Consider the following 18,795-nt stretch of genomic DNA (forward strand, 5'->3'; position numbering starts at 1 on the left):
TTTTATGCTTATGTTGAGACACACCAACTGTGAAGGCTAGTTTTTGACAATTACCAAAAGTGTCCACTGCCTTTAATGTATTAACATGTGAAAATTTGAGCTCAATTGGTCGCCGAAGTTGCGAGCTAACTATGAAAGAAAAAACAGCCTTGTCACACGAAATTGTTTGCTTTCAGATGCTTGATTTTGAGACCTCAAGTTCTAAATCTGAGGTCTCGAAATCAAATTCGTGGAAAAGTACGCCATTTCTCACAACGGTTTTATACTATCAACCTCTCCCCATTACTTGTTACCAAGTGAGGTTTTATGCTGATAGTTATGTTGAGTGTTTACCAATAGTGTCCACTGCCTTTAAAGGAAGATAAACCTGTGAAAGTTTCAGCCGAGTACTAGGTGTCTACTTGGTGAGAAAACACCAAAAAACAGTCACAATTATTTTTCATGAGAATGTCGAATCCACATTTTAGCAAGGAACCGGAGTCTGTCCCAAAAATATGCACAAACTTCTTGATAGCGCCCTCTTTTGACTTATCCTTCTTCAGCCCGAAGTAATTTCCCATGACGGGGCAGGAGGATCTCTTGAAGAAAGATTTCCCTGCCACACCCGAGGACACCAAGGAGTAAAAATGTTAGGGCACAAAGGGGGCGTTTCGCATAACTGATGCAGAGAAAAATCGCGATCTCCCCCTTCAAACCAAGTCTAGAAACACAGTAGTCTTGATTGGTGACTCAGTTTTTTGCACTAGTCACCGGTAGAGGGCACTACATAGACTTTTTGGGAGGCCGACTCGGAAAGACTGGGCAAGTCTACAAATCATTTCGATCCAGACGTTTGTGTGATACAGACACTCGTCTCCAGTAATTTGTGTTGTGATAACAAAATGAAAGTAAGTCGCCAACATGACCAGAAACGCCACGGAAAGCCCTCTTTTACTTTAATGTGATTTACACTGAAATAACCAAAAAAGAAAATACAGTTTTGTCTATAATTCATTTTCCTCAACCTTTATTTTCTTAAAACCTGATAAATATTTATCCAAAGATATCACTTACCAAAAAAATAAGAAATTCAAGTATTTCAACTGAGTTTGGATTATACTTTTGCTTAACATTTGTATTGCTTCAATTTCTACAACCAATAAAACCCTGTTTTAAGCTGCAACATTTACTTTAACACTCGTTAAAGTTCTTGTTTTCAACTGCAATGTGAATACTGGACTCCCAGCAGACTAAAACAAGTCTAGTTTTCCTCCTGGACTCAGTTTCATTCTGATGATTTAAACTCACAAGAGATCGAGTCCAGTGCACTTAAAGGCAGTGGACACTATTGGTAAATGCAAAGACTAGCCTTCACAGTTGGTGTATCTCAACATAATGCATAAAAAAACAAACCTGTGAAAATTTGAGCTCAATCGGTCATCGAAGTTGCGAGATAATAATGAAAGAAAAATAACCCTTGTGCGTTTAGATGGTTGATTTCGAGACCTCAAGATCTAAACTTGAGGTCTCCAAATCAAATTCGTGGAAAATTGCTTCTTTCTCGAAAACTATGGCACTTCAGAGGTAGCCGTTTCTCACAATGTTTTATACCATCAACCTCTCCCCATTACTCGTCACCAAGAAAGGTTTTATGCCAATTATTATTTTGAGTAATTACCAATAGTGTCCACTGCCTTTAAAATGACCACCGCAATTTACTACATTCATTTTTGTATGTATGTAAAAATGTTTACACAATTATGAACAATAGTTATATTTTTAGTATTATTATCTACAATAGATATGGGGGTGCAAAAATAAACAATTTGAAAACTTTCTAAATTTTCTATATTTCCTTTTAACTACACCAATCTTAAAGAGTTTTACCTTTTCCTCAACATTATTTCAAAACCCTACTTTAAAAAAAAAAGGATTTTGCTTCGTATTTATTCATTATTTTGTTTTGTCAGTTTCTCATTTTGACATGTTTGAGGCCTGTCTCGAAAATGTATGTCATCATTGCATCAGGAATAAAGAATATTATTTTTAAAACAATTGTTCATCCTACAACCTACACCGATGTTTAAGAACTGTGTACTCTGGTTTTCCCCAAACTTATTTTACTTTTAGACCTTGGCTTTAAAAAACTTCTTTTCCTGGAAGACGATCAGAGCATACTGATCGAAAGGTTGAGTTGAAATCAAAGGTTCTTTTCAGAACCACCCCAACCAATTTAGAAACGGTTTAGAAATTATCACTACATGGTGTTACCGCAAACCTTCACTAAATTCCACCATGCAAAGTTTCAAATCCTACTTTAAAAGGAACCAGTTGCCTTGAATCGGTCGGGTTGGTCTTTGAAAAGCGTTATGAAATGCATGGTTAGATAGATAATTAAAAAGTAGACTATAATGATCCACACAAATTTGCCTCGAAATTGCATGGTTTTCCTTTTACTTTGCGAACTAACACAGTCGGCCATTTATGCGAGTCAAAAATTTGACTCCCAGTAATGGCCGACCGTGTTAGTCGATACCCCCACCCTATTCTTCTCAGTCACAACCTTGTACCCAAGATTTCCACATGGTGTACCAGCCCCCAACCAAAACTCCAGCTAAAAACCAATCCTCTACCAGTCCATTTGCATTACACCAGGGCCCCATTTCACTGAGCTGCTTTACGGTCGATTTTTGTGCTTACTATTTTTAATATTATTTTTGGTATGCAAGTCGCCAGACACACAAGGCCTGAAGGCCACTTCAAGGTGTGGGCTCAGCTATTTTATTCCAGAGCCCATTGCCACCTACTCCTAGGGCTGAAACAAGGTTACCCCTTTTACAGTCCATACGGATGTAGGCTTGGGTATCATCAATCCGAAGCCTGGCCGGTAGAGCACAAAGCACTGTTTCCCCAATTTTACGTAGCAAGTGTCACAACCGGGACTCGAACCCTCACTCTGCTGGTCAAACACCAGAGATTGAATCCGGTGCTTTTAACTGTGGCTTCCACGTCATAGCGATGCTTAATGTCCCTGTCAGCACACGAAAAGGCATGCTAACCTTCTGGTGCTTACTGCACAAAACTAAATGACATCACAAATCCATGGTTAACAGACAAGCTGGCCGCCTAATTTTCTTGCTAACCTGTGACTTACTCGCTTAAACCTTAGCGGATTTTGCTGCTACAGGAAGCACAAAGATTTACTTAATACCGATAAATAAGCAGCACAATGAAATTGGGCCCAAATTCATGTTTACCAGAGTAGGGTTATCAGCCAAAATGACGTTTCACACGTACAATTTGGAACTGGTGTTCTGCTAATTTCTGTTAGCCGAAAATGATTAAAGACTCTGGACTCTATTGGTAATTGTCAAAGACCAGTCTTCCCACTTGCTGTATCTCAACATATGCATAAAATATCAAACCTCTGAAAATTTGAGCTCAATTGGTCGTCGAGGTTGCGAGTTGTGTGCTTTCAGATGCTTGATTTTGAGACTTCAAGTTCTAAATCTGAGGTCTCGAAGTCAAATTAGTAGAAAATTACTTCTGTCTCGAAACCTACTCTCACAATGTTTTATACCTGTTACTCTTTACCAAGTAAGGTTTTGTGCTAAAAATTATTTTGAGTAATTACCAATAGTGTCCACTGCCTTTAAGCAATACATTCTTCTTAATAATCAGCTTTAAAAACAGTAGTTAGGGCTTAAAATGCTTACAAGTGCTCAAAGCATAATTTAATAAGCGGGGTACCAGTCACAGATTGTCCATGTGACAAGGCATTTTGGCTGGCACCTTATTCTAGTAAGCATAATTTTGTTGTGCTTACTTTTTTCTGCATAAGCAGTTCTAGGATTGGACCCACTGCCAATTTCATAGCGCTCCTTAAAAGCACAAAAAGTGGCTAAGCACAACAAAATAATGCTAACCACCATAAGGTTATCAGCCCACTAAATATCAAAAGTAGAGCACATTATAGACGATGTGACCTCTGACGTCACATGAAAACCATAACATGATTCGCGTGCATACCGCCGGGCAAAACCGTTGTGTTTTGGCAGCCAGCTAGAAAGTGTATGCAATCTTACCATGATGACTACAGGTCTTTTTGCCCGGCTAAACATGACGTATACAGTGTTTTGTCAACAGAGGGCGGTTTGAATGTAAACATAGGTCACATCGTCTATAAGAGTCCCCAGCACCACACACCTGCAACCTATACATCCCTACATTGGGAGATTGATTGCAGTATCGATCCAGATCCAGATCCAGATCTGTGGCTGGTATCCTGTATAATTTTAAAGCAGTTCTTTCTGATTAAGAGCAAGTTCGAGTGCGCACATTTAGTCCACCAGTGGTCGACCACAGACTAGCAACGCACATGCGCAGTGATGCACTCACTCGAACGATTCATTTGGAAGTCTAGTCAACCTTCCGTCTTTTCGCGTTGGTGTCACTGGTTCCCCTCTGCGCTTTACACAGGTTAGAATGGAACATGCTGTTGGGACCAGTGAAGAAACCATGGGCTCGAGGCTGGTTCCAAATGGTCGACCACAGTAGTCAACCAATGGTCGACCAGCCTGGGTTCGAGTGCAAATGGTCAACCTTTAGTTAACCATTGTGCACACTCGAACTTGCTCTAAGCAGCTCTATGAAATTGGACCCAGATTATATCACTCTAATATATTGAAAGAATTTGTAATTAATAAGGACCTTATTTTCACAGACCTTGGTGATTGTTTTTAAGCCGATGGACTTGACTGTACCTCCTCTGCTGTGTTATCAACACTGAAAAGAAAGTAAATCACAAGATATTTTAAAACTTTTTCAGTAACTTTATTTTAAAGCAAATTTGCCCAAAACAAGGCTAAATGTTTGTTTGTTTGTTTGTTTGTTTGTTTTATTTCCATTTGTACAACAAAAAATACAACAATGATGATTTCAAGTATATAAATACTGTTATAAATTTAAATTAAGTACAAATGGGGGTTGCAGCCAGAGGAGGTAAGACCCTCCTGTAGTGGAGCACCCGAACTGCTGTTCGTCCTGTGTGTTGTAAACACACGTAAGAACCCAGTGCACTTATCGAAAAGAGAAAGGGTTTGGCCTGGTGCCCCTGGTTGAATTCGCAGCATAACATCACATGGTGTTACAGGTGTATGTAAAAGGGGGTAAGCTCATAATTCAAACAAAGCCCCTCATACTTTCATGACTTTGCAGGAAAATGCTTTATGTTGAAGCGCCTTGAACACCACTGAATGATGGATTCTGTCTAGCCTATTTCACTCCACTGTAGGAGGAAAGCCTCTTCTCCAATAAGCCATTTGCGTGTTAGATTTGAATATTGTCTGGTATAATGACAGGCTTAAGCATAAGTTACCGCATGAAAATTGAATGCTTCAGACTATCGATCCAGTTGCTATCTCACATGATTAGGGGCAAGCATTTGAGTAGTTACGTAAGAGACGGTGAACACCCATACACAATTCTGAATGGATGTGTATGGCACAGTTGTACCAGGTTGCTCCAAACCATGTAACATAGCAAACATGGCAACCATCTCGATAGTCGGAGGAATTCAATGTAAGCGGTATATTATGACTAAGCAAATCATTGTACCAGATATTATTCAAATCTAACTCGCAAATGGCTTATTTATTCCATTCTATCCGTGGGGTGTCGTGGCCGAGCAGTTAAGAGCACTGAATTCAAGCTCTGGTGCTTCTGTTCATAACAGCAGAGTGTGGGTTCGAATCCCGGTCGTGACACTTGTGTCCCTGAGCAAGACACTTCACTTTAATTGCTTCTCTCCACCCAGGGGTAAATTGATACCTGTGAGGGCAGAGATGGTTCTTGTGATTGATTTAGCCGAGTAGCGCATATTTGTTGCATGTGGCTCTATACTCCACAGGGAGCCTAGATGGTTTAAGGAATGATTTAAGGCTCAGTGTTGAAGTGCCATGAGCGTCACTGCGTGACAGACCTGAGTGCTATATAAGAAGCCATTATTATCATTATTATTATCCTGCGCTGTATTTTGCCAAGATTTCCCTATATGTACTTTAGTTCATCCCTTCTTCGAATGGATACGCCCACTATAAAAGCCACTATCATTATTATCTTAGTCTGAACGAGAGAATAAGTTCACCCACCTTGATACAGTCTCTACATCACTTTCCTGGACGGCGACCACTGGTGCTGCAGTCACTGTTGTTGCTGCTACTGCTGCAACTGTATGTTTGGAAGAGCCACTGAAAAAACAAAACATTTCCACAATTTTTAGTCATAACTTTAAGGCAAAGAGGAGACTGTAATCGTTAGGGTTAGTTAAAGGGAAGGTACATGTTTGGTTATTGTCAAAGACCAGTCTTCTCACTTGGTGTATCCCATTATAACCATAAAATAACAAGCCTGTGAAAATTTGGGCTCAATTGGGCATCACAATTGCGAGAAAATGATGAAAGACAAAACACCCTTGTTGGACAAATTTGTGTGCTTTCAGATAAGAATAAGACTTCTAGCTATAAGTCTTTTATTATTTTAGTGAGAAATTACCTCTTTCTCAAAAACTTTGTTACTTCAGAGGGAGTCGTTTCCCACAATGTTTTATTCTATCAACAGCTCTCCAATGCTCGTGACCAAGTCAGTTTTTTAGTTAATATTTGTTTTGGGTAATTACCAAACGTGTACCTTCCCCTTAATGAATCACCTGGTCAGTTGACCTAACTGAGCGCACTCCCTGGTCAAATGACAGGAAAAGAGGAGACAGTTTAAAGCCACTGTACATGTTTGGTAATTACTTAAAATATATATTAGCATAACTTTACTTGGTAGCGAGCAACGGAGAGCTGTTGAAAGTATAAAACATTGTGAGAAACGACTCCATCTGAAGTAGCGACGTTTTTCAGAAAGAGGTAGTTTCTCACTAAAATAATAAAAGACTTCCGGCCAAAAGCCTTTTATTCCTATCTGAAAGCACACTATTTTGTACAAGAAGGGTGTTTTTTCTTTCATCATTTTCTTGCAACTTCAATTGCCAATTGAGTCCAAATTTCCACAGGCTTGTTATTTTATGTTGGGATACACCAAGTGACAATACTGGTCTTCGACAATTACGTAACATGAATTACTTACTAGTGATGGAAAGCCACCTGGTAAACGGAACTCACTAGCACACTATTAAGAAGAGACTGTTTATAGTTATAATATACTTACTAGTTACGGTTAAGTCACCTGGTAAGCTGACCTAACTGAGTGCACTTGTTTGTGAAATGACAGGCCACGAGGAGACTGTTTACAGTTATACTCACTAGTTATAGTTAAGCCACCAGGTAAGCTGAACTTACTGAGCACACTAGTAAACTGATAAAAGGAGGCCGTTTATAGTTATACTCACTAGTTATGGTTAAGCCACCAGGTAAGCTGAACTAACTAAGCACACTAGTTAGAGGAGACTGTTTATAGTTATACTTACTAGTTATGCCTAAACCACCTGGTTAGTTGACCTAACTGAGCGCACTCGTTGGTGAAATGACAGGCAAAGAGAAGACTATTGCGTGGTTTGACCATCCATGCAAACCTCATGAAGAGAGCCGAGTAGATGCACAGAGCTGGAATACAACAAGAAACACAAAGCATGTTACATACTCAGGCATTCTGTTAAAGGCAGTGGACACTTCTGGTAAAATGTCAAGACCAGTCTCCTCACTTGGTGTATCTCAACATGCTTAAAAAAAAGAGCATGTGAAAATTTGAGCTCTATTAGCAATTAGATGTCAAAGTTGCGAGATAATAATGAGAGAAAAAACACCCTTGTCACACGAAGTTGTGTGCGATTAGATTGTTGATTCCGAGTTCTCAAATTCTAAATCTGAGGTCATGAAATCAAATTCGTGGAAAATTACTTCTTTCTTGAAAACTACCAACAGATATATCCATTGCTTATTACCAAGTACGGTTCTATGTTTATAAAGTGTGAATAATTACCAATAGTGTCCAATGCCTTTACTAAGTCGCTAAAAAGTAGGAAAATTTCATTAAGTACAAGGGCTGACCTGCAATAGGTACACATGATGTAGTCTTAAGGCCCGGTCACACAGGCCCCGATAACGAGAACGAGAACGAGAACGATAAAAATGCACGCCCTCGATTGGTTGAAATGCTCCACGCAGAATACGCCCACGCTCATTCAACCAATTAAGGGCGTGCATTTTTATCGTTCTCGTTATCGGGGCCTGTGTGACCGGGCCTTTAAGCCCTTTTCACACGACCATAATGTAGCCAGGGTTCCTTGTTACAAAATAAACGAGCGTGGATTGTTTATTTGTTATCACCATGCGTGACTGATTTTGTGAGCTTTCACACTGCAAAGTTAAAAAACTAACAACCCTTGTGCGACATGAGAGTGATATGACGAATTGGTAATCCTGATCACCTTAGTTGGACAAGATAGCACCCACAATAGCATGCGCTGTATGGGCATTTCACCTAGGACGTCGTTCAATAAACAAGGATTCCTTTCACACGATGATGTAACCCACGTCCTTGGTCAAAACTTCCGCTAGTGTAAGATTTTGTCGTAGGTCGGGACCTCCGACAAAATGTAGCAATGTTGGACAAGATTTGACAAGGGACCCTGGACACTCCAAAATTTATTGTCCTTTCACACGAGGTGCATTTTGTAAAATCTTACAACCATGCTACAATTTAGCAAGGGACCCTTGCTAAATTGCTCTCGTGTGAACAGAAAGGGGCTTTTAATAGACTTTTCAGGCTATCAAACCATAAGTTTTCCAAGAGAAACTAGATGACAATACTTGTTCTAGTCATTGTAAAATCAGCTAAGGGGGATTCAAACCCACAACCCTGTGATTGCAAGTCCTGCAGTCTAACCACTGAACCCTGGTGATCTATGGTCATGGTTGTTGCCATAGTTACCTGTTGTCATCCTGGGACTAATGATCTCTGGGTCTTTCTTCATGTCACCGAGGGCAGCTAGGGGGATTCCCCAGTTGGCGACTGCATTCAAATGAGAAAATACGAAGACAAAAACATTACTGTAAGTGTTAGCTACACATGTATAACACGTGCAGGGAATACAGAACAAACTAGATTATTTTCTTTTGAGAATTTGTCTAGCTATTATTACATTCTACTACCCCGGAGTAGATTTTTCACAAATCATGAGACTTCTGAAAAACTGTCCTGAGTGTACATACTCATACCGCAGCAGTTGAATTAATAATGAAAAGTCCCCTAGATCTACATGTACTAGACGAAAGTAGTTGGCTAGTCTTGGTCGATTTCCAACCTTCAGCCCAGGTAGCAGTTTTATTTAAATAAGCAGGACAGTTCTTTTCCGGGCCCAATTTCATAGAGCTGCTAAGCAAACAAATTTGCTAAGAATGAAATTTCTTCCTTGATAAAAACAGGATTACCAGCAAAATTTTAATTCGTTGCATATTGCTTGTTACTGGTACTCAGCTGTTGATTGCTTATTCTGAAAATCACGTGGGAAATTTTGTTGGTAATCCTGTTTTTATTAAGGAAGAAATTTCATGCTAAGCAAATTGTTGTGCTTAGCAGCTCTATGAAATTGGGCCAAGAACAGAGAAGTCTCCCAAATTCCGAAAATCTTCTCCGCCAGAGAAGAATGGTCTCCAAAATTCCATAAAATCAACTTCGCATATTCTAACAAGACAAGTTCTCAAAAGAACTTAAACCAGCTTGAGGTAGGCCTAAACAATGTTCTGTAGGTGTTACCACAAACCAAAATATCCATTGACACCTAACCATGCAATGCCTCCAATCCGCCAAGATGGAAAAAGATAACGGAAGTGTCGTGGCCGAACAGTTAATAGCAACGAACTCAAACTCTGGTGTTTCTGATCAGCAGAGTGCGGGTTCGAATCCCCAGCAGTGACACATGTGTCCTTCAGCAAGACACTTAACCATTGCTTTGTCCTTCGGATGGGACATAAAGCCGTTGGTCCGATGTGTTGTGCAATGCATAAAAGAACCCAGTGTTCCTGGCTGTGGCTGCTGTACGCGCCGTAGCACCTTGTAAACCAATAAGGTGCTACATCATTCAGTCTAAGAATTCATCACTGCAATAACCAATCTTTCTGAAAGTTTGTATATCTCAGCACCTTGAGTACCATATTGTTATTATTATTATGGTTCATAATAATTTGGAAGGGTAATCATCCTTGCTAGCGGAGGAGCTTGACTGCCAAGGACGCGGCTACAATGTGTGCCAGGTGTCTGACATACAAGGGGGCTTTTTGGCATGAGTGGCGTAGCCAGCCACATTGACCCATAAACAAAACAAGATAAATGTGACCCGCTACGTGAAAATGAGTCAGATGTTGACAATTTCAAGGATTGAGTTATATGCATGGCTGGAAAGAACACACCAGCAGCAGTAATTTGGTATTATGTCTAAGCTTAGGGGTGTGTCGTGTTGCTGAGTTACTCCCGTTTGAAATTAACCAATACATCATTTTTCTGAAAAACGCATTACTAGTAAAGTGATGTTTTAAACTAGCATTTCGCTCGAAAGGATACAAATTAGACATAAGTATGATCATAAAGTTGTTGTGTTCATAGCTTTATTGCCTAAAGGTAAGTGTTCTCAAGGTTCCCCATGTAAATACAAATTTAAAAAAGTAAAAAAAAATAAATAAAAAAAAAGGTTTTTTTTTTCCACATTAAACTGTCCATAACTTAATAATGCATTGGGCGACATCTGACTCATTTTCACGTAGCAGGTCACAAATACTCTGTGGTCACAGAGTATGGATGGAGCACAGTTTCTAGCCAGAGAGTAAGGTGTTTGAACATTTCTGCGGGAGTAAAACCGGAGGGCAAGAAAAAACTTTGAGGCAACCAATGTTACTCAAGTCAAATCACATTAGTCCTGACTGGGATTCGAACCATGGCCATTGTGGTGAGAGGCGACTGTATTTAATGTCTCAGCCATCAGCCATGTTAGCTGACCATACATATCACTATTTTTTTCCATTATATTTATTTCATTCAAGTAAAAACAAAACATAGCAGATTTTCATATTGCTTGAAACTTAAAAAAAATAAAATTACACCCGTTTCGAACAGGCCCGCCAGAGTCGCGCAGAACTAAATAGATTAGGAGCGACTTTAGGTCGCCCCAAATAACTTTCTGTTTCAGACAGGCGAACTTAACATAACATAAACATTGGCTTGGCTCATGACAAGTTCGACATCTGAAACCAGGGCGACCCAGAGTCCAATTGCAATAGTCGATCTTTCGCTTCCAGTCATTCCTAACTGTTTCAGACGTCAACTTTTCATGTACTTTTAAAATTCAGAATTAGGTTCAGCGCCACTCTGGAGCGCCTGTCTGTTAGTGTTACTTTTAAAAACATATAAAAACAAAAAAAAGCATTTTATAAATAGTATTTGTACTCACCCGGCCCCCAGAAATGCTGTAAAATAAAAAGAGGAACACGTTTTAATAACAAAGAACTCAATTATGACTAACAGACTAATAAAAACAAGCTTTAAAAACTCATTCTGGATGTCAGGATAATGATAAATTTTCTCAGATATAGGGCCTAAGTATTACATGTAAATTTACTATGATGCTGTCCATGCCTGGGCGACGAGTGCGACTAGTGTCACAGCCGCGACTATCGATTGCTTAGTTTAACTACTCAACTAATTGTGTCGCTCAAAACTAGTCAACACAACTTAATTTACTAACAAAACACATCAAGACATGGACACAATCCTTCAATCCTTTCAGCTTGAATTTTAGTATATGTTGTGCTTGCAGCAAACATTGCCACAAAGCACCTTAGGATAATAAAATTTAGTCAAGCCAAGTGTCGTAGTCGCTACTATTTGAGGTGCAACAAGTCGACTAATAAACTTCACTTTTTAGTCGCCTAGGCCTAGCGCTGTCAAATTCAATAAAACTCCAACACAGTTGATATTATAAAACAGAACATTACAGAATTTATAAAAAAACTTGTGTAAGGTCACAGATTAAAATAAAACTTACACGGTCTACTAATGTTGATAATAGCAAACATCCTTTAAAATATATCTGTCTGAAATTTCATCCTTCTTATCGCTCAGTGAACGTTTTATTGTTGTTGTTTTTTAATCGATGTCATGCAATGACTATGTCGAAAGTTTTTTCACTACTTTCTCATGACCCAGATGGCCGATCGATCTCAAACTTTAACAGGCTTGTCAGTTTATGTAGTATGGTGGATTACATCTTACACTGCCAGCAACTTTTGGTTTGCAAAAAAAATTCTGTCATGTTCCTTAAAAGAGCAAGAAAGGTCGAGGCTACTCACCGTGCTGTAATTACATCAGAGTCGATAGTTACACCATGGCAGAAGGAACATGAAAAACAAGAGCGAATACAAACAAAATAAAGTCCGAATGTCAATTAGGTAACAATAATAATAAATAATAATAATAATGCATTTATAATGCGCCATCTATCTAGTGTACAAGACCCTATTCCGAGGCGCAGAACAAAAAACAATACATACAACAAAAAAGAAACGTAGAACATAATACAAAATTATACAATGAATAATCTACTGTCAAGACATGTAATGAGCTAAGTGTAAGAGGATTTAAATAAATGAGTCTTAAGCATGTTTTTAAACAATGGAAGTGAACTACAGCGCCTGATGTTGTTAGGTAGAGCGTTCCAAAGTTTGGGAGCACAAGTGGAAAAGGCACGATCGCCATTTCAAATATCTTTCAAGACAAACACCTTTCAGAGGGTCTCGAGGTACAAGTCGGTAACCAATTATTTTAGGTTTCCACCCTGCACTGCACTTACATGTAACCCTTCCATGCATAACAAAAAGCTTCATCTCCCTGCATGAGACCCACTTTAGTTTACTGTGCTCAGAAAAATCTTAATTAGCCTGGGGTGGATTTCACAAAGGTAGTCCTAACTTAGGACTAGTCCTAGGCAATGCTAAGAGATAGGACCAGTCCTAAGTTAGGACCAGTAACTCATCCTAACTTAGGACTGGGCCTATCTCTTAGCATTGCCTAGGACTAGTCCTAAGTTAGGACTACCTTTGTGAAATCCACCCCTGGGTAAACAAAGCCATTTCAAATATCTTTCAAGACTAACACCTTTCAGAGGGTCTCGAGGTACAAGTCGGCAAAAACAAAAAATACCACGGAAAAGTCCAATCATGGTCCAATGCAATCACATTTGCTCTATAGCTTTGTACACAAAGCAATGGGACAGCCCTGACCACCACATGTGGAATCAATCACTACATGACCACTGGGTTAGCATGGCCATTAAACTTTGGTAGTTTGTTTCAAGAAGGCATAAAGTTGGATTACACGGAAGCCTGATTTAAAAAAATTATTATAAGTAAAGTTATGCATAAAAATGCAAATAAGGGCAGTGAAACACAGTGGCACTGTGTTTCGGGAGCGGTTAATGTGTGATACACAACACAATGGGTACTTTGTTTTCAACAATTTCAAATATCAAATTAGGGGTTATTCCGTGTCAAATCAACCATGATTCAAGTGCAGGCGATTTGCGTAGTTTAAAGGAACGTTACAGAATTGGTAATCAAAAACAAAAATCGCGAAGATGATAGATTTTAATAAAACTTACACAGTCTAATGAAGATGATGATAAAAAACATCCCTTGAAATATTTCTGTCTGAAATACCATATTTGATGAGAAATAAACAAATTTAATTTCCCGTTTTGAGTTTATCGCTCAGTGAGCGTTTTATTCATTTTTGTTTTGGCATCGATGCAATGCAAAATGTGTAATCGGTTTTTCACTATTTTCTCATGACCCAGATGGCTGATCGATCTCAAACTTCCACAGGTTTGTCAGTTTATGTATATGATGGATTATATAAAGTGATTACACTGCCAGAAACTGGTTTTTAAGCAAAAACCAATTCTGTAATGTTCCTTTAATATTTTCTTTCTGTTTTGTAATTTATTGTTTCAGAATGCCTTTAAAACAACTACATGTATGCAAAGCTGTTAAATTGGTAGTTGTGATAACGTAACCCTCCTTCCGCCGTAAGGAGGAGGGTTACGTTATCGCAACTATTAAATTGGTACCTTAAAGGCACCTGGAAATAGGATTTTTTTTCTTTTAAACATAAGAGTATATGTTTATTAACAATAAAACAATCTTTTGAGTAATTGTTTGTCACGATTTATATGTTAAAAAAATTAATTAAGTGCTTGGGGGGGTTGACTCCGCCTACCCCTTTTGTGACGTAGGAAAAGGAAGACTTTGCCTCGATGCATAGATAAACACACGTGCAAAAGTACATGTAATTCTAAGACGTGAGTTTGTACGCTGCGAAAAAGGTTTTTTTTCTGGCATTTTTCCGGCAATGCCGACCAGGTGTATTGCTGCTGGATGCAGCAAAACAACTAAAGATGGGGTCAGTCTTCATCTATTTCCTGCAGATCCCAAGTATAGGCGGTTGTGGGCTGCGAAAGTCAGATTAACTAAAGCAAAGTGGTCCGGTCCGACGTCTTTTTCAGCACTATGCAGCGAACACTTCGAGCCGTCGTGCTTCGAATCTGGGATACACCACTCATTTGACATGATGAGAAGAGCCATTCTTAAACACGACGCCGTCCCAACAATTTTTTCCAGCTAGTGGGAAATCGAAGAAGGTATCTGAAAGACGTGACGAACCCAGAGGAGCATTTGCTAAACGTGAAAAAAAAATTTCCAGCTAGTGGGAAATCGAAGAAGGTATCTGAAAGACGTGACGAACCCAGAGGAGCATTTGCTAAACGTGAAAAAATTCGGGTAAGTTTGAACTTTGAGGGTATGTTTTTAGCTTTTGCCAAGTGACACGATTTTTTTTGGTACCGCATGCGATTCACCGTGCGTGCAGGTCCTATGTGACCGTCCGCCCATTATACAGCAGCCATAGTGCGTGCGTGCAGTCTGCTCCGTGGCCGTATTTCTATAATAATACGTAGGCAGACCCACATCTTACAACCCATTTGGTCACTAAAAAAATCGCATAGTTAAATAAAAATAGCATCAATAGCTTTTGTAAAATTCACTAGGCGTTCAACATGTTCAAGTTTCAATGTACGTATGTGTGTAAAATCGTGTCTAAATTTGTTTTGATGTGCCATGTTCCCAGACGTAATGTGCGGGGGCCCGACTACAAATTTTCTCTTCAAATATCGCGCCTTGAAATACGTCATGAACAGCGCCCTCTCGGGTTGGGGCCTACTCGTAAATTTGTAAATACAATCAAAACTAATATTTTTAAACCTTAGTTAACTTTTTATTCACATTCCTCTCGTAAAAACACATATTTTAGTGACAAAAACTTTATTTAAAAAAAATACCACTTCCAGGTGACTTTAAGGTTATTCCTAGCTAGGGTAACTTTCATAGATTTAACTCTAATATACAAATATTGACTGCTTCGAGTGCTATGGTTAAAACTATGACTCCCGAGGTGATCCAAGGAGCTTTCTCTATGCACGAATTAAAACAGTCAATACATGTATTTGTTTCATAACACCCCAACAGACTATTATCATCGTTCGTTTGCGCGTTTCAGAAGAATCAGATACTATAGCATGAAGTAATAATATCGTAACGTCATACGTTATCGACCCTCATATGTTTTTGGTCCCCAACTTTGATTCCCGTTTACTGCGAAATTCTGCAAGCTGCACCGGTGACAGAAGCTATGCAGTTTACTCAAGGTCGGTATTTTCATCAGGCTTAATCATGCTGAGAATAAAGTTTCCTGTCGTTGGTTATGCTCAAACATTTATAAAATGATTGATTTTTGGTACTAATCACTTAGTGCATTATTATGCCAACATTCAAATGAGTCAAAGAAACATCATCCAACCTCGAAAGTTCAAAGCAAAATTACTATCTGCTAGATTGAGTTTCATTCTGCTTTAGTCACTAGATGGATCACGTGAGGTGGTTACTATTTGGGATTCCATGGTGTGCAAATGTAGGGAAAATATTAAAATATTTTAAGTGAAAATCACAAAAAAAAATCGTTGTTGATTTACTGCATACTGTAATAAATTCCGATAAGCGTAATAAATATTAAGTCTACATTAAAGAGAAAATATCATAGATTGGTTTCTTATCTCCTGAAACCAAACGATTGTTATGAAGTGTGAGTGCATCAAGGAGGGGTGGGGTGTTTTACTTTCATGCCTTATGATATCTCTGGATTCTAATATAGTAGCCATAATGCCTTAGGACAAAAATGTAATTAAATTTGTTAAGTAGTAATTGAATAACATTTTTTATTTATTTTGCACGCCATACTAGCTTCTGAATATTCAATAAAATACCAACAATGAAAGGTGTGAAAACATATGACATTGCTCCAATGTCGTGCATGCATTATGGCGGACTGTCTCTCGCAACGTAAAACCAAAACTTTAAAAATTTCAACACACCATGATGAAGTGAAATGGTTAGGATAATCTTTCGGTCGTCGCCACCAATTTATCCGCCGTTAATTAACTCCAAAACCACTGAATTTTTTTCTTACCTGAGAAGAAGGGTTACCGCATATATACATCCAGAAAAAAAAGAGAGAAAAATAACGTAACAGTTTGTAAACAAAGGTCAAAATTGGACCGTTTTTGACTCCCAGTGACATCGAACTCCGCCATGTTTATGCTGTTTGTGTGTGTGAGTGTTGTTGTTCAACGCTCCAATCAGTCGGTCATCGTCCATGCGCAAAGAAAATTTCCTTTGTCTCACGGCAAATGCCGCCTAACACCCACTTACCCTCGACCAAACGACCTCGGTTGTATTTCCGGCGACCGAATTTCGACTCGTCGATTTCGACCGTCATGCCCGGCCCACCAATCCCCTTGCTGCATCGTTCCTCGACGACACGAAGACAAACCTCGCGGCAAAAAGTGAACCAGTCCACGACAGTTTTACTACTTGTTTGTTCACCTTCGTGGACAGACGTTTCTCTAATTGCCGCAGAGGTTGTCGCTCGTGTCGCCCAGTAGTAGGTGAGCTTGAGGATTTTTTTCAGTGACATCTTGCTGTGGCTTAACCAGCTGTCATGACGGATGCTGCAATTGCGAGACCGCTTCCGGCACCCCCGATGTGTGCACCGCCACGAGAACCCGTCGGCATGGTCCGTCTTCACGGACCATGTCAACGGGTGGCGGCAGTACCGACAATCGGGGGCGTCGGCAATTAGTCCACGTTCTTTGCAGAACGCAATTGCAGCATCCGTCGTGGCAACAGTTTCAAACAATCTCTCAGCATTCCAAAAGGTAGCCATGGTTGAAGCATGACAAGATGACTTCAAGTCTTCAAGAGCTTCCTTATATAGCCCAAAAGAACAATTGGGAGACTTTCTAAATAATGACTCTGGGTGATTATGTGCGTCCTCGGTGGAACTCCCCTCGGGACTCGTACTAGTGGAACAATCCAAAATAACCTTTCACGTGACTGATGTGTGAAGGAGTTCGTCATTCAGGACGGTATGAATATTCAACTTATGCAAAGCACTGGACAATGACAGCTTATTTTAATATTCATTAAAATTACATATTCATTATGACCTTTATTGACCCAGGTAATGGCAAACACATCTAGGACAGACAACTAAGTTTGGTATCAACGCCTCGTAGCCCGGTTGGTTAGGCTATGGACTATGAATGTATAATAACTTGTTAACTCTGCTTTACAGGTTCGACTCCCGGTACTGCATTACATTATTTAATTGATTGCTAACTAACTATCCATTTCTTCCAGCAGAGACACCAGATAGAGATACATGGAGACTGGATGAGAGAGACGGCAGGATCGAGGAGAGAAGGGAGAAACGAGATCTGTAGAAAAATCACGGGGTGTTTTTTTATATACATTTTAGAGGTTTTTACATTTTTTTTTCAATTTTTTTTTTTGAACCGCTCCCCTATAAAAACCACTTTTTCTAAATTATTCATCCTAGCCCATTCGATTGAAAACATCCTCAGGTGCAAAAAAAAAAAAAAAAAAAAAAAAAAAACAGGCCGGAAGTTGGTGGCGAGGTCGTAAAATTTTTCCAATGGTTATTGTTAAAAATATGGATAGATGATTTGAAAAAAAAAAAATTTTTGATTGTGGACAATTTTCCTGTTGTCCTACTGAAAACACATGACACCAGGATACGAAAAAACGAATGGCCCCATTTTTTATGATTTAGTAAAATTGACACCAACCTGAAGAAATACTGCGTCCATGTCAGCTCAGCTGGGACTGGTTTCTTAGCTGCTGCACTAGTCTCCGTAGCAGTGAACCTCCTGCACACAAAACCCTGATGTGTTGTCACAAATTTAACTGTCCTTTTTGCGAAAATATTGCTAACTGACCGCACACAAGCAGCCATGTTTTTTGTAATCGGTAGGTCCAAAATAGGTTTTTAAAAATAAAGAATAAACGTATACGTCGAGGCGCCCTGGTGATGTAGAACTTTGTGGTAGCCTCTGACACTCGTGGTAGAAAAGGTGCAATCTAAAGTTCACGAAACTAAAACTTAATTTTAAGTATAAATTGTGATTTCGGGAGTCAAAATACTACTGAAAGTGAACGAGACCGAGTTACGAAAAGGTCAAAGCGGGTCAAATACAACAGCGCCCTCTTTTGATGGGGACAAAAGTTGAGAGTTGGAGGGGGCGTGACCGAATGACATGTAGCTATGGGTGCGTTCGGTTAGCTTCCCTGGGTCGACCCCGGTGTGGCGTTTTCTTTTTCCAGGACGAACGTGTGCAGATAATTACCCACGTTC

The 18,795-nt window shown here is 39.4% G+C and overlaps 1 protein-coding gene across 1 annotated transcript; it reads right to left on the bottom strand.

Annotated features, from left to right (window-relative positions):
• Window positions 1-989: 989 nt before the first annotated feature.
• On the bottom strand, window positions 990-18,725 carry LOC139947287 (mitochondrial pyruvate carrier 1-like). The gene is made up of 6 exons (XM_071945179.1): window positions 18,226-18,725; window positions 11,426-11,441; window positions 8,914-8,994; window positions 7,451-7,586; window positions 6,129-6,227; window positions 990-4,764 (listed from the first exon to the last, which is right to left on the bottom strand). The coding sequence occupies exons 1-6, from the start codon at window positions 18,394-18,396 to the stop codon at window positions 4,719-4,721; spliced, it is 549 nt and encodes a 182-aa protein (XP_071801280.1). The 5' UTR covers window positions 18,397-18,725; the 3' UTR covers window positions 990-4,718.
• Between the last annotated feature and the right edge of the window lie 70 nt (window positions 18,726-18,795).

The sequence above is a fragment of the Asterias amurensis genome, chromosome 14, assembly GCF_032118995.1.
Source record: "Asterias amurensis chromosome 14, ASM3211899v1".
NCBI lineage: Eukaryota > Metazoa > Echinodermata > Asteroidea > Forcipulatida > Asteriidae > Asterias > Asterias amurensis.